At 38.7% G+C, this 27,448-nt stretch overlaps 1 protein-coding gene across 10 annotated transcripts in view; it reads left to right on the top strand.

Moving 5' to 3' along the window:
* TRPM3 (transient receptor potential cation channel subfamily M member 3) overlaps positions 1-20,937 on the top strand; it is a 409,666-nt gene extending 388,729 nt beyond the window's left edge. For all 10 annotated transcript variants that reach the window (XM_057402153.1, XM_057402147.1, XM_057402146.1 and 7 more), the window contains 4 exons: positions 7,505-7,655; positions 8,188-8,387; positions 9,292-9,424; positions 18,693-20,937. In XM_057402153.1, the coding sequence (XP_057258136.1) occupies positions 7,505-7,655; positions 8,188-8,387; positions 9,292-9,424; positions 18,693-20,142 (1,934 nt within the window). In that variant the 3' untranslated portion in view covers positions 20,143-20,937. The remainder of the gene's footprint in view (positions 1-7,504; positions 7,656-8,187; positions 8,388-9,291; positions 9,425-18,692) is intronic.
* The last annotated feature ends 6,511 nt before the right edge of the window (positions 20,938-27,448 follow it).

Raw genomic sequence — 27,448 nt, 5'->3', positions numbered from 1 at the left:
TTCCAAAGGCATGATGGCTGGGGGTGTAAAACTTCATCTTGCTTCAAAAGTATTATAGAGTGACAAGGGTTTATCCTATTAAACTATGACTTCCTTTCACAAGCTGAATTCTGTCTGTCCCTCTATAAGTGGCCATTTATTGGTATTGTGCTAAGTAACTATCATCATAGTGCAACAAACATGGTAATTGGCTGAATATAAAGGTTGTGGCTGGTTGTTTTTGTTTTTAACAATTAAGTGCTGATTATAATTTAGAAACCCAAAACCCGAGAAACTAAAGTGTCTTTGTATGAAGCGTGGGTTTTAAGCATGAAAAGAGGGTAGCAGGCTCCATGCCCTTGCATGAGGATTCAGGGATAGTCTTGGGTGTTATTCAGATGCCCAACATTGAAACCTCACAAAAAAAGTGCAGCATAATTACTTCTGAGTCTTAGGAAAAGCAAAATTCCTGATTGTTTCAACTCCAGCTATAAGTGTAGATACGCTATTGTTCTCTGTGCCAAGGAAACTAGGAGTTGCAGCAAAAGTGGTGAGGCTGAAATGAAAAGCAGCACCTAGTTCCTTCTTCCTGGGAGACAGATGATGCAGGGAATTAGAATCTGCCACTCTTGCAGCACAAAATGTTTGCAATATGTCATGTCTCTCTGAGGTTTGGTTGTCTCAAAAATATTACCTCTGGAATAAAGCGGGAGCATAAGCAAGCGGTTGGTTATCCTGTTACACGATCAGAATGACCTGATTGGCACCCAAAAGGATTTATTAGTATACTTGCATTTTTTCACAATTGGAAATACGTTTTAAAATATATTTTCAATGTTGTTCTAAGCTAAATCAGCCACTGCATTCATGTTAGAGTACTACAGTGTTTGTACTTTCTCAAATAAGATAAACATGTTCTAAAATTGTTCTGCTGCATCTAAACTGTAGTTGAATGTTACAGCTTGGAGCACTATTATTTTTATTTTTATTTTTTTATTATTACTACTACTACTATTACTGTTATTATTATTACTATTATTTTAGCAAACCGAAAGGGTTTCTTTGTGGGTTTCCTTAACATGTTTAATATTGCCACATTATCTGCAAGTTTGGGATTTAGCAAAAGTGCTAATCTTGGAAGTGCGTATACATTTCAGCCACGATTTTGGAGAATATCCTGCTGTTGAGAAATGTACAAAAAAAAAGTATGCACTCTAAAATGTCTAGCTTACTTTTGTTTGTTTGTTTGTTTGTTTGTTTCCTTTTCTGTTGATTTGCGGAGCATGCCATTAAGACTGACCAGTTACAATGTCTGGATTCATATCAGCTGGCAACCTGTTCATCCAGTGGGTCTACTCTTGATTTTTGTTTCAACACACTGCACTGCTAAAACACTAGCTAAATGCCTCACTCTAAAATAATGCTTTCATGTATATTTACATTTTTAACCCATAATTTCTGTATTCATTTCAGTTTTTAAATACATATGTTAACTGTAATGTGCATTAGTGTCCTGTTGACATGTGATCTCCAACTCAAAAGTGGGGACAATTAATACTCACTTCTGGGGTTATGAATACACTATTCAGTGGTGTCATTTATTATCAGTGATGTACATAAAGACTACATTCCTACAAATTCCTGACTATCAACCAATTGTTGATAGGGAAGGAAGGGGAAAGCAGGCAAAACTTTTAGAACTATGTTCAAATTTTCAGAAAAATTCAACAAAAAGAGCAAAAACAGTCTCAAAGTTGTTCCTCTCAGACTAGATAGTTCATCACAGGTGGAGCCCCCACTTTCTGAAAATCTTGTCATAAAAAGCAGGGGGGTTGTAAAAAAGGATTCAGAACTAAAATGGTCAGCTGAAGTAATTCTTGGATGAAGAATTGGCTGAAGCAATTCTGAGAAGTAGGAACCTCTGAGTATGCACTTTTCAGTGCCTAAAACAGTGCTGGGGGAGAACCACAGTAACACATGGAACAGCAGCTGCTACTCACAATGGAGACATACTAGGTTCCTGGTACTCTTTCAGTCCCAGCTACCCATGGAGCCCATAGCTCAGCACCGTAGCGGCTTGGAGAATGGGAAATTAGAAAAGACAGACTTTACTATCATAGTGCAACCATAATGGCTTCCTCTAGATCTTTGAGCAGGAAGTGAGCAGTATGTGGTCTATAGACAAAGGAGGCACAACAAAGGTTTATTAGGCCATATTGTTCTTCCAGCTATATCCAGCTATTCAGCTAATTCTTTGTAGCTGATCTGACAGTGGCAGAATATTACATGTACCATGTTGGATCCTCAGGAAGTTTTAGTAATCACCTGAAACAGCCTTTGGAAACATGTAAAGATCAGGGATTAGTTAAGCTACTTCATAGAGAAGTGCAACCAGTCAAAATACCAGTCCATGTGAAACATCATTAATGACTAAAGCCACACTGGACTATTGAGTTTTGAACTGGGCCTTGAAAATCTTTGTTAGGGATTCGTGGGATTCAAATAAAGGCTCAGACTGGAGAATTAAAAGGAGGCAGTAAGCTAATCAAATTTATGAATTATTTAAAGGTTGGGAAATGAAACATTAAGTATATTTCAGGAAAGGAATAATAATAAGAGCTTGATAAATTGAAAAAAATTAGACTGGCATCAATTATGTAGTTGAATGAAGATATATTATTATCCACTGTTAGCTGGGAGAGGAAGGGCGATCCAGGTCAGGGAACTGGTGATGGTATATGCAGCTGTCTCACTTTTAGGTTCCCTTTGCTAATGCATCTGAGCCTTGTGCTGCCCAATGGGGTCCATGGAACAACAGCCAGCCACTTAGCTGCTTTGGTGAACACCTGTCTGGAAGGAAATCCACAAAAGCTATAAAATGTCTCCCGCAGTTCCCTCCACTTTCTCTGGCACTATTGCTGGCAATTTTAGCAAAAATAAAAATAATTACAACATGGTTGTCATAGGCAGAGAATTTTGTTTTCATCTTACCAAGTTATCTGTGCCTTCAGAATACTATGGATGCAGAAGTATATAAGAAATACTAAAGAGGAAAGGATTATTCAGGGGGTGAGTTTCCTTGGTAAAAAATGCAGATAGATACCACTCAGAAATGGCAATCACCTCTAGGAAATCAGCAGCAGACCTCACATTTTCCTATATTAAGAAGGCAAAGCAACTGAGAGTACTATTAGCCAAACATGGGTTTGGGTTTTTTGGTTTGGGCCGCTTTTCAGATTTGCCTAATGTCTTACATGTTAGGTTTGCATCTGGATTTTTCTTTCCAGCTGTAGTATTTCAAATGCCATCTGGAATCTGAAGATCAGTTTGAGTTGTGTTTGTTGCCTGGGCCTACACCCTTATTGGAAAAACCTACATAGCGTAAGAGAAAAGATGGGGTCTCCTTCTCTTCCATTTGTATTGGAGGAATGCCGAGTAACCAGAATGCAGTTGATTCGGAAGTTAAGAGACGATTATACACAGACTTTAAATATCCAATAAACTCAAGATGCAAATATAACTACTACAAAGGACTTTTAAAAAAGTCTTTGAATTTCTTTGTCTGATAGATTTGTTTATTTATTAAAGTTATTGAAGGTTTCTTCATATAAATGAAAATTTTAATTTAAATTCTGTATGATTTTAGAGGTCTGATGCTTTTCATGTCTCCACTGGAACTTCCTATAAGGGATGTCATTTCTATGTGGTCTTGTACCCATTTTCTTTTCAATCTGTATGCAGGTCTGCAGCACAGACAGCATTCTTAGCATTTTTATACAAAGGCAGTGGATAAAATTTGTGTCCAGCCTACATACAATTTTGAAAGTCTCTCTGGCCTGAGTTGCAGTAATATTTCCCTTCCTAGCACTCCTGTGAGATTATGTTTTGGGTTCCACTTGGTTAGATGTTTTTTATGTGGGGGCAAGAAGGTGAGAGAAAGCACTAGAGAGAACAAGAGAAATATAGGCATTTACTATAAATTGTGATTAAAATACCAGCAGATTGGAGAGTTGCTTCAAAGTCATTTTTAATGTTGCTGAGGGCAAGAGGCAGCATGTCAAGTCATGATGATGTAGTGAAAGCAACTTTTTTGAAGTAACGAGGCACTGTTCAATTCCCAGGATGCTTCTGGTGATGAACAGAGCAATGGTGTGATATTCAGTTTTCAGAGTTCGGTATTTTCTCTGTCAGTGAAGAAGTGGACAGCCCCAGGCGGCTTGCTTAGCCTTCTTTCAATACTTACCAGCCTGGCAAGCTGGTAAAGTTGCTTAAACATTTCATTAAAAAAAATCATAAAATGCTTTCACATGCTCTGATTTCAGTGCAGATCAAAACTGGAAGGTGCCTATAGACTTACAGACAGGGTGAGGAAGGTGCATTTAAAATGTCCAGATTTGAAAAAAAAAAAAATAAAAGGTGTGTTGGTTTGTTAGTTACTATACACACAAATTGGTTTCCTTACTCTTTAGAACTGTGATTATGTGAACGCATTCTGCAGTTTTGTGTCATCTTGTACAAATCATCTTGTATTGTAAAAGTGGTATCATAGAATAATAGAATGGTTAGGGTTAGGGTTGGAAAGGACCTTAAGATCACCTACTTTGAACTATCCATTTTTATGCGAGGTGCTTCATCAAAGTCAGAAAGCTATTTGGAAACAAAGCTGTTCAATTATGCGCTTTCCTCTCTCCATTACTTCCCACAACTACTTTGGAAAGGTGAAGCTGGGGGAAGAATCATGACGCAGAATTTGCAAACATCGTTTCCCAAACCCTCCACCCAATAAACAGTAAAAATGAACAGTGTTCATGTCATGGCAGTAATTAGAGCAGGGAGACAAATTCTTCTTGAGCTCTGCTGCCACTTTAGGCTTGAAACACACAGAGGCCTGGGTTATTGATGTATGCTATTTGCTGGCCAGGAAAGAGGAAGGGTTAGGTATGTAGCAAGAAAGGCCCATACAGGAAACTGTAAATGGGAGCCAGAAAGGAAAGCATAGGAGGAGACTGTGAAAAAGGAAACGAGAGATGCAGAAAGTATGTACATCCACAGATGTCAGGATGCAATATTTGAAAGCTGAGTTAAGTTAATGCATGTAATTGAAATTTAAACTACAGCCATTTGTTTTTTTCTAAAGCCTGAGGTCAGGACATAAAGTGCAACATTTATCCAATGGCCTGTAGGTATCAGGCTGAATGGGTTTTTCAGTTACCTGAAATAGACGTATAGTTGCATGGACAGAATTTGCTTCAGCAAAACATTTCACTGTAATTAACTGCTCTATGTGTTTTGTTAAAGCAAGGCTGTAATGTAAAAAGATGAGTATGTTTTTGTACATGTTGAAATTGTTCTTTGAAAACCTTTGAAAAAGTTTGTTATTAGAGTGTGTTACTGCACGTACTACAAAAACTACTTAATTTCTCCACACATAATTAAAATGGTCAAACCGTGTTAGACATGAAGGGCAGGTGCAGTTCCCTCGGGGATGAGACACAGTACACAGCAAGCAGAAGCTTTGGCCTTATGGAAAGTGCATCATTTCCACGGAGGGAGCCCTGGCTCACTGACTCTAATCAAATGGGGACCTGATATGGCAGAGTCCTACTTGGGAGTGAAGCTCAAGTGAAAGTACTGTAGGGGTGAATAATACAACTTACACTGATTATCAGATCATATTTATGCACTGTCCTGTTTTGCTCATTAGCAAACAGCAAGTGCTGTTGTCCAGATTCTGAGATCCATAGCTGGCCATCACGTTGGCACCCAGACAGGGAGAAAGCAAACTACCCCATCGTACCAAAGCAAGGAAATAAGATGTGCCTGTGAGTCTACATACTTGGATTGGGAGGCTAATTTTTTTTGTTATAGGAAGTCTAATTTGGCCATCACTGGCAGAATAAAACAACAGGGGTGCATTAATGGTATTCTAAATGCTCTGTTGTAGGCAAATAAAGCTGGAGAAATAATTTTTATCTTTGTAGGTATCAAGGCTGATTTTACTTTTCAGATCAAATTGTTTTTTCTCAATATAAAAAAGTTGGATAACATAATTGTAACCAGACTTTGAGCTGAGTTTTTTATCTCATTGATCTAAGGTTTAAAATATGTTCTTCACTGATTTCTTCTTTTCTGCATCTCACCATTATTTATTCTGTTCTTCAGCACACAAAAGGGCAACAGGTTTCATCGACTGATACATCATTTTTCTGTTACTGGTGAAATCATGATGGGTTTTGGTACTGTGTTGTTTTGGACTTTGTAGCTCTGAATCAACATGTGAGCATGTTAGTGAGAAGTAAGTAAGAAGGACTGATGATACCACGGGTCCAGACATAACAGAGCTGCCTGTAAAAGTTGAGTTGTGAACCAACTTCAGAAGGACCTTTCTGAGAAAGAGTAGTAGTTGGCATTGGAAATCATGGATTTGTTGACATAAGACGGAATTTTACAAAACACAGGGCATTGGCAAATTTTGTTGTCTGTGAAATCAGTGTGAAACTCTCACTGATACCAGCAGGAACCGAGCCAGTACTGAGCACTTTGAAAATCCCTCAGTTAAAACTTCTTTTTGATGGAGAAGAGGGGAAGCTAGCTGTAGTGCTGTGCAAAATTTATTAAGATGGTTTGCATATGTAAGCTGCTGCTTCAATTCTTTGCTTGAAAAGCTGATTACAGAGGTGTTTAGGATGAGTAGGACTGAGGCTAGAAAAACATAAACTAAACCCACACTTGCATATGAACGTCACCCACCACAGCACATGAAGGCATGTAAAAAATAATCAAAGCAACAATTTAGCAATGGTTTTTCTCCCCTTGCTTCACTTCTGCAATATTAATACTAAGAACATTTTGGTTCCAAAGCATTTGGGGAAGAAACAGGTGGCAACTCTGCTGCCTACATGTCCCTTTACCTGTTACAGTAAAGACTTGATAATCTCCCCCACTGTTTCTAGGCACGCAGTCAAAAGTCCTTAATAGCAGAGGGTCATTATGAGTATGTCTCAGAAGGGCTGAGGGCAGTGCACACAGTAATAAATGTCTCCTTTTAAATTTACTTTCATGTCCTTCTTTTTCCTTATGCTGTTTGTCACATTATCACATCCTTATGCTATTTATCACATTTTTATATCAATCAAAAAAAGAACTTTCACCAATAAAAGAAAAAATACATAAGGTTTCTCCAGGATTAAACATTTTGACTGTTTTGTTTGCACAGTCACTAATTACTACCAGAATACCATGATATTTTAGCTGTATGCAACCAGACAGCTTAGTCACACCAGGCATGTCTCCTGCAATTTCTGAGGGGAATATCTTGATATTTATGTCAAATAGGACACAATAACAAGAACTGTAGCTTGTAAAATCTGTGATACCAGGTGCAGACTTCTTGGAGGGGAGCATCAATGTAATTATTATTTGGAAGATAATTGCTTTGGCTGGCAAATCTTTACCTATATCTAAATATTTCTGTAAAATGCACGGAAAAAATAAGATTCATTCCCATTTTGCATCTCGTTCCCAGCTCCTTGTGGTCAAAATGAAACCAGAGAAGATGGCAAAATAATTCAGCTACCTCCCTGCAAGACAGGAGCATGGATTGTTCCTGCCATCATGGCCTGTTACCTCTTGGTTGCAAACATCCTTTTGGTGAACCTGCTTATTGCTGTTTTCAAGTGAGTGATATACTGCAAATACAGACTGGGGGGGATGCACATTACCCAAAGCCTAAGAAGGCTGCTAAACTAAAAACTTTGGCTAAGACCCGTTTTCAGAGGATGTGAAGGTGAGAGGGACAGAGGGAGTAGCTTGTCTCCAGGTATAGAGGGAAATGCCAAGTTCTTCACATTGTCTCATTTCCAACAACAAAGACTCCATGGGAATCATGGCAGAGAAGCCAGACTACTCAAAGTTCAATCGTAGCATCTTTCACTCCTAATAGGGAAAACAAGAATGAAAATACTTTCCTTTCTTATTGGGTTGTTGTAAGACTCCGTGATTATGCAGAGCAGATGTACAGTGATACTTCAGAATGACTGATTGCCCCTGTGTTTTCCTGAAGCACAAACTTTCTTTTGTTCCTCTTTTTGCAAGGCAACATTTATCACCAATAGTGAAATACATCTAGAGAAGGTGCTGTCATATCAGCTTTGGCGAAGTACCCAAAACCATTTCAATCTTTGTTGTTTTCCTCCTCTTGTCTTCTAGCAATACATTTTTTGAAGTCAAGTCCATATCCAATCAAGTATGGAAGTTTCAAAGGTATCAGCTAATCATGACATTTCACGAAAGACCTGTTCTCCCACCGCCTCTGATCATTTTCAGCCATATGACTATGATATTCCAACACCTCTGCTGCAGATGGCGGAAGCATGAAAGTGACCCGGATGAGAAAGACTATGGATTAAGTAAGCCTCAGACAATTTACAGAGAGGCACTTTCCAGTGCCCTTGGTAATATCTAGTATTTGACATGAATAAAGGCTAAGTCCAGCACGCTGATAACCTTTCCAGCAGAAAACTACTTTTAACTGCAAAAATCTTACCTGAATCAGTTTTACCTGCATTCCCCAACCCTTAGTTCTCCTCAAGTATTAATGAGGCTACATTTTTCTGGGATTTTTTTGGGATTGCTCCCCCCTTTATTCCTTCAAAGGAATATGGCTTGTTTTGCTGTTGCTAGAAGTCTGTTATTGCTGGAAATCTTCTAAGAGTCCATTGCACTTCCAGACCTCAGTTTTACTTCAGAAAACATGAAGAATGCATTCTACTTTTTCAGCAAACAGCACATACTTCTGCCCAAAACACTTTTTGCCTGTATAATCTGAGAGATGGAGAGAAGTAACTACTTTGTAGACACATGTTCTTTTCTTGACACTGACTCAAACTGGAGGAGTAGTTTTTCCAATCGCTTTTAATATGAGCCTCCTTAGACATGATGAAAACCCTGACAGATTATTTTGATAACACTTTTTCTCCTTTTCTCTTATCCAGTTTGTCAAAGTAGAAGATCTCCACCTCCGCCAATGCACATGCCAGAGGCAGAGAGCTTAGGGATACGCATCTCTTCCCAATATTAGCCATGCCACAGCCCACTTTTTTGTGAGGAGAGAGCTGGAGGCATGTGATAGCACTGGAGATGCAAGCGCAATTAGCTGTATCTATCTGCTTCTAACCAGCAGATAATTAAATTGCCAGATAAATTTGAACCCTGCTTTTGAAAGTTTATTCCATGAATTCCACAATAAGAGGAATATAGTTAATTTCATGTGTTAATCTTTGCCAAATTCACATTTTCCCACTGTTTCCACAGAACTTTTCATAACTGAGGATGAACTGAAAAAAGTCCATGATTTTGAAGAGCAGTGCATAGAAGAATATTTTAGAGAAAAGGATGACAGATTCAATTCCTCCAATGATGAAAGAATCCGTGTCACTTCAGAAAGGTGCACTTTTCTGTTTTTTCCCTATAAGTTGATCTGGAAATGTGTTTCTGTTGTCATTCTCACCTTTCCTATCTTCTTCTTGAAAGGGAAATATATGAGGTATTTTTAATATCTTAACTAAGAAGTAGAATGATAAAAGGTGGTGAATTTCTTTTCTCTTTTTTTTTTTTTTTTGTGCTAAAGCAAATATTCCAATGTTCCTCAAAGTTTTGAAAACATGAATCTTTCCAATTGTATTAGAACACAACTGACATACATAGTGAGAAACACAAATTATCCTTACATTTCAGTTCTTAAAGCACAACCTTAGGGGCACAAGTGGTCAGAACACAGTGGGAGGGTAAATGAGAGTTCCTAAATTAAAACTATGGCTTTAGCACTGACCTACTAGCCATTCAGTCTTGTTTCAGGATAGCTTTGCTAAATAAGTTTGTTTCTTTGAAAGCAATAGGGATTCTGCCATTAATTTAGAAGGTAATAGATACTTCACCTACAGCAATGAACAGAGGACAAGGGTAATATGCTAATTTAGTGGAAGTTGCTAGTCTTCAAATTGATCAGTCCTAGAAATTCATAAATCTGTTAATCTGCTGTGGTGCTTATATGCTTTCATTGCATGGCAGCTGAGCAACAGAGTTAAATTTTGGGGACAGAGTTTGTTATTTGATTCGTAGTACTGTTACCCATAAATATTTTAGGGCAATATCTTGTCAGATACTAAAAAAAATTTATGAACCACTGAATAGTCCATTGCCTGAATACTCCACAATAAGCTGAATATAGAGGTCAGGTGAGTTGTCATTGTAATTGGTTACACAGATGTAACACTTTTCTCCTTATACACAGTCTTCTAGCACTGCTCCTGATGCAGCTATGCCTAAGACGTGTTTTCTCTAGGCAAGCAAACACTTTTTTAATTTGGTTTTGAAATAAATCTGTCCCAGAGCAGGATTAGTAGATATAAAATCCTTTAATTATCTGCATTACTGAAAACAGCACTCCTAAAAATACGTATCTTAGAAAAGGATAATAGAGGGGAAATATGGTAAGCCATGGAGTGACTTCCTCTTAAAGAATTGCCAAGTGATTCAGCTCTGGTTGGACTAGAAGAGACAAATGAAGAATAAAATTACAGAGGTCTGTATAATTATGAGTGCAAGGAGAGGATGAGTAGAAATCAACTGTTTGCTGTCTGTCCCAGAACAAGATATAGGGCAGCAACAGATTAGCAGGATCCCAGGTTCAAAATAAACCAGGATTGGTGATTTTTCCATGCAGTAAGTAGTGGAACAGAGCAAATTCTTGAAAGCTGCTAAGGTCTAAAAGAAGCTGATGATGTCAGCTAAAAGTACACGTGGGTTCAAACAGAGACTAGGTAAGTTTATGGAAGAAAAATCCAGTAAAGACTGCAAAATACACTGAGATCATATTGAGTCCATTAAGTTCCTGAGCAGTAAATACTTAGAGGCTGGAGAATATAAGGGGGGAAGAATTACATGTTCTTCAAAGCAAGATCATGGTGTAAATTGGTTGGTCATCCAACTGTGTGCCTTTTTTTCTTATATTCTTATAGTCTAGTGGTCAGAGAACTCACCTGAAAATCATCAATTCAGGTTCAAATCTCTGTTTGGCCATAGCTTTCCTTTTGGTGGCCATGGAAAAAAGAGGCATGTTTGAAGCCTCTGTAAATAAGAAGTGATCCACCTGAGACCTTCGCATTTGGGAAGTGCACTAAGGCCTTGAAGTCCAGTCTGTCTCTGTGTTGGACCTACTTTATAGGAAAAAAGCCCTTATCTCTATTTTAAATGAATAGCCTAAAGCACCTCATTCCAGAAGAGAGTTCAAGATTATGAATCCTAAATGAAGACAAGCACCTGAGCCCTACAGAGAAGTAGTTCTTTAAAAATCCATTTACCTCAGTCAACAGTGTAATGTGGAAACCAGTATGCCCCAGCTGTGTAAGGGAGACAACGGTAGCGACCCCATGAGGTACCGGGGACACTCCCAGACCCAAACACACTACTAGTACTTGCAGCAATTAAATCCCAGGTGAGCACAGTTTCTCAATTCATAATAGCTCTCTTATTTCCTTGCCAAACCAACTGCAATGCTTTACCACATAAGGCAAGTTCAAATACATCAACGATCTGAAGAATACTTTAAAAGGTTGAGAAATCAGAGATACCCAAGTATCCTAAATAACACACGTTTTAAAAACTAGATGCCCAAGTCTTTCATTTTGCCTGCAGTTATGGCCAGGGAAGATTTCCTTGAAGTGTTCTTAATCTAAAACTTCAAATGTTTGTTTGTTTGTTTTTAACCTGTGGAACATTCAAATATTTAAAATCCAGATTTTATAGTTTCTATGTAAAGACATCTTTGTATGATAAACAAGAGATAAAAAAAAATATAGAAGATGCAAGACTACAGTTTCTCTTCCGATGTCCAGTCATTAGCCTGTAGCAGTAGACCAGGCACCAAGCACAATGCCATGAGATATCAGTTTAGTCATCTGTCCAATTAACTCAGCTTTACACAACGTCAAATCAAACCAGAAAGCCCCACATATGTGAGTGAAGTTCCCCCTGAAGAAATTCCATTTGCAGGAAGTTGCAGGATACAGGATCAAGAAGGAATGGCTAGGACAATCCCTGTGTGACATACCTGCACCTGGACCTGGACTGCTCACTGCCTTCCCTCCGTGTGTCTCTAATACGCCCACCTATTATTGCTTGAGCAGCTCCTACTTAGAAATGGATTTATCAGAGTGCCCCCAGTCCTACTTGGAGGAAGAACAGCTGCATATCATAGGTGCAAAACACGGTACTCCTGGAAGAGGGATTATAGGGGCTAGCACTGGAGGGGAAATGGGAGATGGAAAGAGAGCCTTGCTCTGAGGCTCAGCCTAGGAAGGTCCCAGACAGGTTAGGAGCTCAGGAAAACAACAGGACATCCCATTTCTTTCTGCATTGGCTTGGGTGTAAATGAACAATTTCAGCTAAGCGGTCAGTGGCTGTGCTGTGTCAGACCACAGCACCTTGTCTGACTCACCTACAAGAAGTTTCAGTTCCTACTTTCACCCTGGCATCCAGTGGGGGCCCTTTTTGATTCAGCAATCATCTTACTTTTCTAAAAAAGAATACCACTGAGGTGTCCAGATTTGGTGTCACCATACAGAATCTCTCTTTTACCTGGTCCTTTCATATTCTGAAGTTAAAAGCTTGAAATGACGTTTGACATCAAAAACCATGCTTGACATTTGTCTTTCCCTGACTCCAGGTAGTAACTTGGTGGAGTAGCTCACTGACTAGAATCTGTCATGAGCACATGGGAGTAGCTGCAGGTTAGTGATACACTCAGATGAAGTGATTGACTAGTCAGAAAAACACAAAGCGGTACAAAGCTGTAGGTGTTTCCCTAATCGCATTTATAAGGTTAGGCAAATCTTGGTGAATCTCCTGGAGACCCATGAGGAAAACAAAGTTGGACAAATTCACTTCATTGCAGCAGACGAATCATAACTTTTCCTGGAGAGCCTTCCTTTCTAATCACCATGAAGTTTTCAGTGGCATATTTTGACCTGCACAGAGGCATGCGTAATTTGATAAATACTGAATTTTTTTTCTTGATCTGGCATGAAGCCACTAAAACAATCTCATCAGAAGGTATTTTATCTACATGGACAGGTCTTGACTCTTTCAAACCCAATGCAAAACCTCTTGTTGATTCCAAAGGGAGCAGAATCACATCCTAACAGTATTTAAAAAGCAGATAATCTGGCTGGAGTAGATGTTATTATGTCATCTTTGGTACTATATGGTGTTCATTACTACAGCACCCTAACACTTTATAGTTTGCAGTGCAATTACACTAACAGGATGCATGTGAATTAAGTCATAGTTATTGTCTTGAGTTCAGAGATGGCATGCCGAAGTGCACAGAAATAGATCTGGGTTGGTAAAAGGGCCGTTACTGAGCCTGCTGGGCCAGGCCACATATGCAGAGTGACAGCAGGAGAGGTCTGTGAATCCCGCGGCCTCTCTCCGTGGACACAAAGAGTTAAGTGATCTTAGGCTCCACATGGGAAAGCAGCGAGGACAACCCAATGTCCTTAGCCTGCAGAAACCACTGCATCTAAGAAAATTGGCTGACTACTTGCATTAGCAGTGCTTTACCGAAAGATGTCAGGCAAGGTACCAATGGCTTGTTACATGCTTGAGAAATGCTGTCAGTAGTTTCTTTAAATCAAACCATTGTACAGAAGCTTATAACAAGCAGGTAGGTACCTCTGTAAGTGACTTTCATTGTCTACAGTCTTTGCAGCAGCTGAAAAGGATTTTGAAGTACAAATCATACCTTAAAAATAGACATAGGTTCACAGAAGAGACTTGTGAACTAGCATTCAGTTAATTGGTCTGCTGCTGAAAAGAGTGACTTACTCCAATTAAATCATTATTTCAGTTACATTATTGATGACCTGACCTGCAAAAGTTAAAAATAAATATAACCAAAATGAATGCCAGCAAAAGCTATCATCTCCCAAACCATAATTTAAAAGGCTCATCAAAAGTAATATAAAATCTTTGCCAACTTCCCAGTTATGGCCTTTTATTTATTTCCTGGTTACTGAATATGGTCTTCAGATAACCTAGGCTTGTTTCACTATTAGAAATTTTTGAGCTTCAGGAGAACACGTTTAATACACATTTTACATGTAGCCTCCTTTTTTTCTGTTTTCATTCCCATCTGTTTTGATGGCTTGTGCCTTCTCATACATTGGATAAATATTGCTGTAAGGAAAAGCACAGGTGTAATGAAGGCATCATACATGGGTATTGTGAGACCCCCAAAAGGTTTATACTGTCTCCAACACACATGGGGCAAAAAATGCAAAGCAAAACTTGGTCATTCTTATTTTGAAATAGGATTGTATTTCAAAACTGTTGCTGAAGGAAATACAGCTCTAGCTGTCTATTCACTGAGTACAAGATAATAAAAAAAATATGGGAAAATAAAAGATTTTGTGTAATAAAACTTTCTGAGGACCAGATTATGATTGTATTTCTCCAGAACATATTCTTTTATGACCACAGTGTTTGGCTGTGGTTTGATGTGATTTTATTATGTTTGTAGTAGGATTACTCCCAGAGCATGGTGCTGTTGTGTGTGATGAATGATTGAGCTGAACATTAAACTAATATAAAATATCACTACTTAAAAGAATAAATATTAGTTAAAAGGTCTGGGAGTGGCCATATGCAATATATATAACAAAAAATAACTGAGTTCAGCTAGTAGCTTTGGTTTTGGAGATCATCATCACTCAGGCTATTACAGTCAGGGTCAATCCACTGTAAATACACTTATGTACTTTTCAGTTATCTATGCACATTTCTTTGTACCTCTGGTTTCTGAACCCAGACTGCAGTATCCTTATCTTGTTGAGTTTCTACATAAATTTCCCAAAACTATCAATGCACTCACATCTGTGATAATTCCACAGCAACCAACAGAATATGTAACTCAGAAGTCTCTCTTCATCTTGGCCAGCAATACCACTGGTTTTACACTCTGTGCCTCTGTCAGTAGCTAATAGATCATGTTCAGGGAAGGCAGAACAAATACATGAATGTGTACCTACAAGGTATGACTCTAGGTTCTTCTTATGATGCATTAGTTGCATTCAGTAGCATTGTACAGCCCTCATGGGAATACAGTATGCAAGACTTACTTCACTATGGACAGTTGTACTCATATTACAGATACCAGATACGCAACCAAGCACAATGATTCAGCTGGCTACGTTTGTATTAAGAATTATTTCACTTGCGTACATCTCTCAAAGAAAAAAAAAAAAAAAGAAAAAGATAAAGAAAAAGATAAAAAATAAAAAGAAAAAGGAAATGTTCAGTTAGCTTGTTACTTTCACAGAATGACAGAATGTTATAAATATTCCAGTTCTTGGGTAGCTTTAGGTGGGTAAATGTTTCTTTTTGGCCATAATCTGAGCATTCTCAAGTAAAATCCAGGAGGTTTCTGAAATTGTTCCATAGGACTGGACAACCCTAAAATCGTGATGTTGCATCTCTTCATCGCCTTGGAACAGTTGTTACAGAATATGAATGTGTGATGAGGCATTCAATTATTAGCTGATATTTCAAAATTATAATTGTTTTCAATAAAATAGCAGCTCAGATAACTAATAGCATGGGGGAAAATTCAACTGCTTTCCATATATAAACTATGGAATTATATGCTGTGCTTGCAATAACATTAGTCAGTTGTGTTGAAGAAGTTGGTAGAACAAGAGTTAGACTAGTGACTAAATGATAGCCAGATCATAGAACAGTTAGGGTTGGAAAGGATCTTAAGATCATCAAGTTCCAACCCCTTGCCATGATGAGTAGAATGAGATTCTTTGAAACTGCTAGTTTATTTCTTACCTGATCATTCTGTTGAAGTCTGATGACAGCAATACAGTTACTTCTTTGCACAGGATTTGCTGTGCTTGTGCTTTCAAAACTCATGATCTTCAACAGAGAAAGCCTGTATTTCACAGGAATGTGAGACTTGCTATAGGGAGTGGTGTCACACTTCTCCCGCTTCTTTCTTGCACAGGCAGGTTGCTGTTGCTCATTACCATGAGGCAGTCAGACCTTAGTGTTTCACCAGCTGAATATCTGTGCATTAATTAACAAGGCATAAATGCTACCCGATACTCATTCATTGCTAAAATCTGGTTTCCTTCTGGGCAAGAAAGAGTGTTTATGGTGTTGCCAGTTCCAGGTCAGTTGCGCTTGTGGAAATTCAACTAGCACTAGTAGAAGATGATACTTACCTCATCAGAAACCTTGACTATGATTGACAGGGTGCCGATTAATATTTGAGTATGAATTGCACCAACAGGCAGAGAATAAGAGACTTGTGAACACAAAAGTGTAGAAATTCTGCCGTTTGGTACCTGTTATTTCTCTGTTCATTTTTCAGTGGATTTCTCTGTTCATTTTTACAGGAATGGAAAAACCAGAATTGTAACCTTAAAAATCACACAAAGATAACTATATAAATGTGTTGCTTTTTATACTATTTTGGCAGATAATGGAGGTCCCTGGCCTGCCATAGGAGCTGCAATCAGAGAAAATAATTGCAAGAAGAAATTTCATATGTGCTAAAGACATTTTCACTGCGTAAAATTACGGGACACCAAGCCTTTAGTAGAGATGTTTTAGAAACCAGAAAATTGAAATGGTTGAAAGCCATCAGTATGAATTAGTACAAAATTTACCTTAAAGTCAAAAATAATTTTAAAATGAGACAGACCAATAGTGCAGATCAAGTATACTGAAGTTTAAATTAGGATCACACATTAAATTATTACCTATTAATACTTTAATCTTTTTCTTTATATGTTAGAATAGGTAGCTAAAAAATAACTTTAAAAGCCATCATGTCAATCTCTAACCTATTAAAACAGACTACAGAAAGCACAATCACACTAATGGAGAAATCTTACCCTGCGTACCTTATCTAGGCTGTGTATGGTTGGATCAGAACTTCCTCCCCGCAGTTTTTATGCATACTTTACTTGATATTACCCACATTCAATATAATAGCTTATACTTTTTATTTTATATATATATATGTATTTACGAGCTCATATATATATAAAGATGAGCTAAAGATTAATCAGAGAACAAAGAAATTATCTCCTTAGCTCCACATAGCACTAGCTATGTTTTACCCTGGGGCAAACACCATTAAAAAAAAAAAATGGGATGTTACCTACCTTCTATGGCACATTGACCACTTTCATTATATTATTTAGTTCTGCAAGTAGCTGTGGTGATCCTGCCTGTGGCACAACTTGGAATGTCATGTGGTGTCTGCTCTAAGTGTTACTCATTCATAACAACCTAATTAGAAGTTTTGGCAGCAAAGAGGCAGCAAATCATAGTAATGTTTCTGTAATAACACAGTCCCTGGGATAGAATCATAGAATCAAATAGCAGCACAGATAACTAATAACATGAGAAAAATTCAACTGCTTTCCATATGTAATCTATGGAATTATATCCTGTGCTTGCAATAACATTAATCTGTTGTGTTGGAGAGGTTGGTAGAACAAGAGTTAGACTGATGCCTAAATGATAGTAAGATCATAGAATCATAGAAGACTAGGGTTGGAAAGGACCTTAAGATCATCTAGTTCCAACCCCCCTGCCATGGGCAGGGACACCTCACACTAAACCATGACACCCAAGGCTCTGTCCAACCTGGCCTTGAACACCGCCAGGGGTGGAGCATTCACAACCTCCCTCGGCAACCCATTCCAGTGCCTCACCGTCCTTACAGTAAAGAACTTCTTCCTTATATCCAATCAAAACTTCCCCTGTTTAAGGTTTAACCCATTACCCCTTGTCCTGTCACTACAGTCCCTCATGGACAGTCCCTCCCCAGCATCCTTATAGGCCCCCTTCAGCTACTGGAAGGCTGCTATGAGGTCTCCACGCAGCCTTCTCTTCTCCAGGCTGAACAGCCCCAGCTTTCTCAGCCTATCTTCATACGGGAGGTGCTCCAGTCCCTGATCATCCTTGTGGCCCTCCTCTGGACTTGTTCCAACAGTTCCATGTCCTTTTTATGTTGAGGACACCAGAACTGCACACAATACTGCAAGTGAGGTCCCACGAGAGCAGAGTATAGGGGCAGGATCACCTCCTTCGCCCTGCTGGTCACGTTCCTTTTGATGTAGCCCAGGATACGGTTGGCTTTCTGGGCTGCGAGCGCACTCTGGAGCCAGCTCATGTTCAGTTTCTTGCTGACCAAGGCCTCTGCAGGACTGCTGAGAATTTCTTCTCTGCCCAACCTGTAGCTGTGCCTGGGATTGCTCCGACCCAGGTGTAGGACCTTGCACTTGGCATGGTTAAATTCATGATCTTGGCACCAGCCCACCTCTCAAGCACGCCAAGGTCCCTCTGGATGGCATCCCTTGCCTCCAATGTATCAACCGAACCACACAGCTTGGTGTCATCAGCACACCCAAATTTCCCTTTACATTACACAGCAGAGACCCTTGGTTTAACCCACAATTTTCTGAGCAAGCAATATTTATTTGCTTAACCATTTTTAGCAGGGTTTTGAAGCAGCTAAGGTAGTGTAGACTGGCTTTGAATTTTAAGACCTGTTTCTTCATGTCTGTTTTGGTGTCCTATTACCTGAACTTCACTGCTTTGTAGAAATTAACATGTTTAATTCTTCTCTTTTTTTTAAGGGTAGAGAACATGGCCATGCGACTGGAAGAAGTAAATGAGCGAGAGCACTGCATGAAGGCGTCTCTGCAGACTGTTGACATTAGGCTTGCTCAGCTGGAAGATATGATGGGACGAATGGTGATTGCCCTAGAAAAACTGACTGGCATAGAAAGAGGTGAGACAACCAAGATACGATCCAGGACCTCATCCGACTGTACTGATGCAGCCTACATTGTGAGGCAGAGTAGCTTCAATAGTCAGGAAGGAAATACTTACAAGCTTCAAGAAAGCATAGATCCCACTGGAGAGGAATCCATGTCCCCAACATCTCCTACGATCACACCCCGCATGCGAAGCCACTCTTTCTATGCAACAAACATGAAGGACAAGTGTGGGCTGGAAAAGTTTGAAAGCATTTTTAAGGAAAGGTCTCCAAGCCTGCATCGAGCTATCAGTTCCCACTCGATAGCAAAAGAAGGAAAGACTCCCTTAGCCCCTACCAGCACTTTGTCAATTGCCCCAGACTCCAGAAGGCCTTCTTCTTGTATTGACATCTATGTTTCTGCCATGGATGAGATTCATTCTGACACAGAGCCTCTCGACAGCTCCATAAATATTCTTGGTACTGGAGATGCAGCTTTGCAGGCTCACATAGCCTCCTCCATTTTGGCTAACAGTGCGTACATTAGCAGTACACCTGGCGAAAAAATCTCTGGCAGGAGTCTTGATTGTGAGGAAACCTCTGGAATAGAAACAAGAGCATTTTCTTCAGACTATTCACAAATCACAGATTGTCAAATCCCCTGGGATTCAGACCCTCCATTGTATCATGCTTTAGAGCGATCTAAAAGCAGTCGTTATCTGGCTACAACTCCATTTATTCTAGAAGAAACACCAATTGTGAAATCTCACAGTTTTATGTTCTCTCCATCTCGGAGCTACTTCAGCAGCCTTGGTGTCCCAGTCAAGACCGCAGAGTACACAAGTATTACAGACTGTATTGACACAAGGTGTGTGAGTGCTCCCCAGGCCATCGCAGAGAGGGCCAGTTTCCCTGGAAGTCTTGGAGGTAAAGTGGAGGACTTGGGATGTTGCCACCCAGAGAGAGAAGCTGAACTAAGCCACCCAAGTTCTGATCATGAGGATATTGAGGCCAAAGACAAAAAGGGGATCCCCTTATCTCCTCAAGATGGCAATTCTTCAAGAGCTCTGCCCAACAGCATCCCAATTCCTAAAATAGAGCGGGCCAACAGCTACTCTGCAGAGGAGTCCAACATGTTATATGCACAGCACACACGAAAGAGCTACTCTATCAGCGACAAACTTGACAGACAGCGAAATGCAACAGGCCTGCGAAACCCTTTCCAGAGGAGTAAGTCCTCAAGGCCAGAGAGCAGGGGGGACAACCTGTCCATGAGGAGACTGTCAAGAATGGGAGCTTTCCGCAGCTTTGAAAGCAAGCACAGCTAGGCCGAGACAAAGCTCACCAGCAGTCCAAGGGTCGCCTGCTCTCCAGTCCATCTTTCTTAGCAGAACTTAAAAAATCTCTCTTGTCACTCTTTGCCAACTCCAGTTGGCATTAGGCACTGGTCAAGAGAGTACGTTGTTGGTCTCAGCATTGCCCACTGAGTTACTGCATCTTGCCCCAGTTGACATTTGCACTTAAGGAAGAAGGGAGGGATTAAAGCTGTACAGAGTTTTCAGTAAACAGCAGTTATAACTAGCCCCTTTATGAAGTCGCAAGAAATAAATTAGTAGGTTCAGAAATCTGCCTTTTATTAGAAAGCATCCTAAGGTCTTTGATCATCATTAAAGTTTGCAGGATACAGGAATTAACTGGCAAAAGACATGTACAAGTTAGATGTTCTAAACTTCAATCACAACTTCTTTTTCATCTGTTTCACTGTTGTGATGGCTGATGAAAAGCATTTATTTCTGCAGTAAATGGCAGCAAACAAACCTAAAGTCTCCCAAATCCCTTGCATTCCACACTTCTGGAGATGAAGAAAAATGAACAAGATAACAACCATAACGTTCACTTGTCTCTTTTTGTATCAACTTTTAGTGCCACAAAAAGTTTGTATTTTCAAGAGCAGAAAGGGAAATGAAATGTCTTTTGTACTGCAACTTAAATGGAGGAAAGATTTATGTTAAAATATCAGGTGATAACCTGTATAAAACAGGCATTCTAGATTCTAGTGCAGCTGAGGAAGCTCAGGATGAATGTAATTAAGTGGAATAGTATATATTTATTTTTTTAACCACATTTGTCACCAGTATGTTGACATATTTGACATCAGTATGTTGACATCACAAACGATGTGACAGAACAGTAAGAACAGGGTGATCAGAGCACAGCACTGTAATATTGTCAGGTTCTCACTGCTCCATTTCATTAGGTATACGAACTGGGGAGATTTGTCCACCAGGCTGCTACCAGACTCTTCTTGCTGTTCTGTTTGAGCTGCCAATTTTTCTCATCATTCACTTACATTATTCCTAAAAATATACACCTTTTTTCTTTTTTTTTTTCATGATAACATGGCCATAATTGAACATTTCAAAGTATACAAGATGTATCAGTCTCAGTCCAGATTAATGCAATTAGACTGAAGTTGCTTAAGGGAGAATGTTCTTGGCAGAGAACTGGATAGCACTAAAAAGTGTATATGCTTTTAAGGTAAGTTAAAGGACCAAAGTGAAACTGTACGTGTCTGTAAACAGCAAAAGCCATCCGTTGAGAGTAGGATTCCACCATTCAGCAGCATACTACACAGTGTGCATTTCAGTAGGCTAAAGTCTTTCTAGGTATGGCTTTTGATTGAAGACAGTCGTAATTCCATTGACCCCATACATGTTCCAAGGGTCCGTAATGTCAACCAGAATTTCAAATTTCTCATGAGAAGATACCACAGTGGTCACAGGTGGAAGGGTATGCAGAAGACAGGGAAAGGGTGGAAAAGTATGAACTGCAACTGGAATCAAAATTTCACATCCTTTGTAACATCACAACTTATAAGCTTGTAAAGAGCTGAAGCTAATGCTATTAAAAATTAAAACATCTCTACACAGACCAACATGTGTGTAGAACTAACTTCTATTTGTTATTAAAAATGAACATGTGATTGGAGTACATACTTCCCATTATTTAAATGGAAATTATCTTCTAAATCTCTAACACAGCTTTGAAAATGCAGACTGATATTTTCTAACTGGGAGCTCACCCTTGGAGACTTCGAGCACCATATGAGAGCTAAGTCTGAAAGGCAACAAACCCAAACATGAAAATAATTATCAGCCTCAAGAAAAGAGGCAAAAAAGCTGAAAATATTTAGTTACTGAGTCACTACATTGGAAAGTTAAGGAAATAAAGAAATGCAGCATGGGGACTTTAAGCACAATGTGTTTCATACTTCCTGTACCACCATGTTCCTTGCTTTCTTCTATTTGATCAGGCTTTCAATGAGCTAAACTCCACCAAGACACCGTGTTTATGCAATTGCCTTGCCATCCATGTGCAGCATTGCAGTCACATGGCAACACCGAGAAAGGTCAGAAACCTTTCTGTGCATTATGAAGCATGCTTGTCACAGGCTGATTGTTGAATAGCGAAATGCCTTAGGGCAAAGGAACTTGTATTTAACAATCTGCTTCAAATGTGCCAACTTTTGATAGCAGCCTTCTTCTAAGGCTTCTCCAAATATGTCTATCCTTGGTGAGTAGAGGGGGATATTCTCACTTCATTTTCTTTGTTACTTTTACGAATGTCTGCTGAAACTGTTCATGGACTCTTCCACCGTCACCATAATACTGGCTGACTCTAGAGAAACTTTAGATTCACTAGAAATTCCTCAGCAATGCATAGTGAATTAGTTCAAGGTTTAGGGCTGTCCTCTGTGATAGATTTCATTGCTTAGTTTGTCAGGGTAAAGGAATTTGCCAAACCCAGAAGCTGTTCAGGATACAGCACTTTATTGATCTGGAGCACACATTCCAGGTAAAATGAAACAGGACACTTTATTTACCTCTTAAAATTTGCCATTATCTATAAAATGTAAAATCAGATGTTAAAAGTGTGATTGCAAGATGTCGGCACACTATACTGCTCCTGAATGTTTCCCATTTGTTCTACAATGTGGTGTCTATAGAATATATTATGATGGATGTTAGATTATTTTATCTTCACCTGGTTTTTACAAATTGCATTAAACTGGTCCTTTTTGAATCTGTTGGTTAAACACCCTTTCCTTGCAATGGGACCAGATTTCCCACTCCCAACATTACGACCATTTAGTGAAAGTAGAAGTCTTACCATCCATCATCATGTAGCTATAGCATGTACCATATGACATATTCTGTATCAAAGGATAACTTATGAAATATATATATAAACACACATATATACATAACTCCCATATATAAACCAGTATAGTTGTGACATGTGGTACTATTAGTGAACGTTACAGGACAGTTTTTATATCACATTATGAGGTCTTGTTTATAGATCTGTAACATTCAATTAAAATAGCACATGTTGCATCACGCATTAAGTTCCACTATCCAATTATTAGCTTACATATGGAATATGCATTTCTGGTCACAGTGCGTGTTTGGTTTGTTTCACACATTTCTCTGTATAGCTCCACTTAAATGTCTGTGTGAGCTGATGTATAAACCTCTAATGAGCCAATGTGGGCTCTGACAGGTGAGTTGTGATAGTGTGAAAGATGAACTGGCATGTTATGCAAAAGATTATAAATGAACTTTAATAATATTTTGAATCTCAAATGAACTTAGCTCTTTGTTTACATATGTTGGTCAACTGAGGAAGCGTTGTACAATATTTTATAAATATTTTCCTATAGTAATCTGTTCTGTTGTTTCCAGTTTAAGTGATGCTATTCTGCAGTTGGGGTATACACTTGTCCTAGGTATTGGATTATAGCACATTATTCTTTCACAATAACAGTGTGATATGACTGAAGTAGTTTCTCTTCCTTACAGTCCAGTCTTCTTTTGTGTCAATGAAAATGCATGCATTGTTCCATGAGTTTCTTTGGACTACTATGAGATTTAACATTTTGCTATTGCCTGCCTGTAAAGATGAATCCAGTTAGGAGTGAATTCAAGCTTTTGGATGTTTACATTATTTCCATTATGTTTGATCTTTAGCAAAGTAAGTGATTTTTTTTTATTCTTTTTAAATTACAATTGTATTTTATGAAATTGAAATACTCAACACAAAATGCGAACCTACAGCAGTGCTCAGACATTTGGCTCTCTTTTTTTGGAAGAGATAAGGTGCTACATTATTGTTCTTAGCACAAGTGCCAGTTAACAAATGGCAGTGAGGGGATAATTTGAAAATATAATTAAAAACCAAAACGTCCATTCATCCACATAAGGAAATCCCTCTGGGTTCCAGATGTAGATTGCTTTTTTTTTTTTCGTTTTCCATTTATAAATTTTTGGTAAAAAAAACAAACAAACAAACCTGATTTGTACCTTTTGTGGAATGGATAGCCTTTTGTCAGGGGATAAATATCTTAGGTGTATTTTTTGTATGAGAAGAAAATGATTCATTTCTTAGGAACTGCCAGTGCATGGAAAATGCAAATACACAAATACCTGCTCAAAAGAAGTGCTGGTAGCAGCACACAGCCTTAGTCCAATGACTGCAGTTGGAGCAACCAAGCATCTGTCCTGAGAGGAAAAGTTGTCAAAAGTATTAGCTTAGACGAGACAGTGAAACAAAATTTGCTGTAAATGCATGGTAGAAATTTTCAAAACAAGCATAAATGTTTTGTTATGTTGCTCAGGTTAGATACTTAAGAGGATCTGATGATCACCAGAAGGGAGGATGTGAGCTGGTCATTCCTGGATTTCCCTAGGAATACTCAAGTAGTTGTGATGTCTCTCACCTGCTTAAAAAATTACAGTATATTTGCATTTTTGCACAAATATGCACAACTGTTTCAACAAAGGCCACATTTTCAGTTCTGTTAAAAGATACCAAGTATAGATTTCCTTCTTCAAAAGAAATGGGAAGCTTCCTAGCATGAATTTTCTCTCATCCACCTCAAATAACAGCACGATTCAAACTGGATAGAAATAAAAGTGTTGGGGGTGTCTGCTTACGTAACAAAACCATTCATTCCTCTAGATGTTATTCACTGGCCTTGCCACACATTGTCATAAAAGCATGAAACCATAATGTTGAATGTGAAGGGATGGAGTTTCTGCACCCCTGTAAGTTATCCTGCTTTATAGGCAATCACAGGTTGAACACTAAAGATCACACAGGCTTCTCTTCTGAGATCAGCTACAGTTATGGTCTTAGTGATGCTGGTGCAAATCTGCAGAAAATCCACTGCAGATTTCAATGGAGTACTCTAAATTTTGTCAGAGGATGGGTTTATTCTGTGTTTCTAACTGTATATTACTTTGAGTCATGACACAGATTATCCTAAGTCATCATCAAGTGGGATGTCTAATAACTGAGCCATTGAGCCCGACTGGTTGTGAAACAGTCTCTGATCTTTTAATGTTTGCTGTATGCTTTCAGATCTCTTGTAGAGCCACACAGTACTTATTTTAAAAAGCTATTAGGAAAATATGTTTGATTATGAAATTGCTGCTGTTTCTGCTGCAGGGAAGTGATAACTCTTGTTTATTTTAGTATTTGGTAGGAAGGAAAAGGGACAGAAGTGGGAATTGGCTGTGAAATGAAATTTAAGCCTGCAGAAGAGTAAATTGTGTTAAAGTTGTATCTTTTTTCCGCCACTGCAGTTGTTGTACATGAGGAGAGTCTATATGCTGCTGCTGCTGTCTGGAACAGTGTTTGCAATATACTATACTAATATCTATTTAATCATTTATTATTTGGGCTATCATTTGTAAGTGTATAACAATCATTTATAAAGGGAGAAAAATTATTAAAATGTCATTTTAAACAAATTCCTACTAATATGAAGCTTTTCAAGTATGATTTGTCTAAATGTATATCACTAGGGAAAATGGTCATTTCCAAAGGTCTACTGGATTCACAATGCACTTTTAGACTGTGTTTAGATACGTAATTAAAAGCAGAAGTTGGCAATTACTGCAGCAGAACTTCCTGAAATTTCTGTAACAATTGTTTTGCAATAAAAAAAAAGAGATGTAGTTCAAAACATCTGCTTTTACCGGCGCATTTATTTATGGTCACTTGCTTTCAAAGCAACAAAGAAACAATGCAATGGCAGCTGCTTTTCTCTAAGATGTCCAGCTGCTCTAGTTCTACCTTTAGTTCAGCTTTAAAGAAAACCAAAAGGTTTGCACTCTGCTTACAGACAGAATGTTGTAGTTTCCACCTCTAAGAGCAGGTGTCATTCAGGTATTCCTTATTCCAGCCAATAATAGATCCCAGTTTGAGCCAAGACAGACATACCTCTTAGTGTGTTCATTTAAAAGGAGGGAATAGTTTCTTTTATTTGTAGCTGCCATTTCAGCAAGGGGGAAAACATAAGCATTGACTGCAGATCCTTTCTAAATTGCTTCCACAAAGCATGCTCCTTTGTATGGCAGTCTCCCCAGATGGGTGGCATTGCTGGTTCTTGTAGCTAAAGAAGTTCATTAAAAATAGAGGGCAACAAGTAATATGCTAGTACCTATAATCTCCTCTGAATTGGTATCTCATATTCCTCAAGAAAGAAGTCGTCTTCTCTCTCTTCATGCAGCTACAACCAGCTCTGATACTTCCTCACAAAAATGCTGAAACAAAAGGCACTGACACAAAAATAAGTCATGGTCACGATCTGCAGCCTCCACAAATCAGCCTTCACAGTGATAATGTCTTTTAGCTAATTGTAAAAGAAACACAGGAAACAACTAGCCAATTGAATAAATTGTTCAGATACTCAGAACAGTTCTGCACAGATCCATCACACTTCAGGAGGGGAATGGTTCAGAAAGGAACTCTACTTCAGATTTCTGAGAAGGAAATGCTGAATTCGTCAATCAGAATGTATCTACTCTGTTTTCTGGGACTGCTCTTTAGTGAAGACTGTGGCATATTCAAAGCTTTAAGAAAAAAACAAAAAAAAACAAAAAAAAACGAATTTGTGCCAGACAGTTGTCATTATGTTTCTTTTCAGGTAACACTGTATTTCTGGTCTCCCTGGGATTTTTCAGGTAACACCACCTAAATTCAGCCAAGTGCTGGAAGCAAGCAGTATATCACTAGCTTTGATTTTAACTCCCATGAGCTGCAATTTTGCAGCTTTTAAGGGCAGTAGTTTAGTCTCTTTTAATCTGATAATTGCATAATGGCAAAGAGCTCCATTTAATGTTGACCACGGCAGTCATTATTCTCATGACTGAATACAGCAAGAACTTAACAGTTATGTCAACCCTCACTATATTTGCATATCAAGCCTGAATTTCATCCTATTTATATTTCTGGAAAAACAAAGACCTTATAAAAGTCCACAATTTCATTATGTTGAAATTTTCAACTGACTGCAGGCATAAATATTGTATATTTGGGTTACCTTTTGGGAGGCAATAATGACATGCATTATCTGAGAGAAGGGTACTGCTGTGTGTTTATATGAAATAACAATAGTAGCCCATGAACAGTTGCAGACATCCCACTGCAGATGATGCCGGCTACTGTTATAGAGAATTATGGGTGAGAAAAGAACAGCTATGAGAGAAACTGTCTTGGTTAGCCTGGATTTCAAAACAAGAAATTTGACAACTGTACAGATGGTTGGAGAGACTGATATGCTCCTAC

The sequence above is a fragment of the Pezoporus wallicus genome, unplaced genomic scaffold, assembly GCF_028554395.1.
Source record: "Pezoporus wallicus isolate ANWC-B61680 ecotype Strahan unplaced genomic scaffold, APGP_CSIRO_Pwel_v1 contig_6275, whole genome shotgun sequence".
Taxonomy (NCBI): Eukaryota; Metazoa; Chordata; class Aves; order Psittaciformes; family Psittacidae; genus Pezoporus; species Pezoporus wallicus.
The sequence above is the reverse complement of the archived record's forward strand: the minus strand, read 5'-3'. Positions and strand labels throughout refer to the sequence as shown.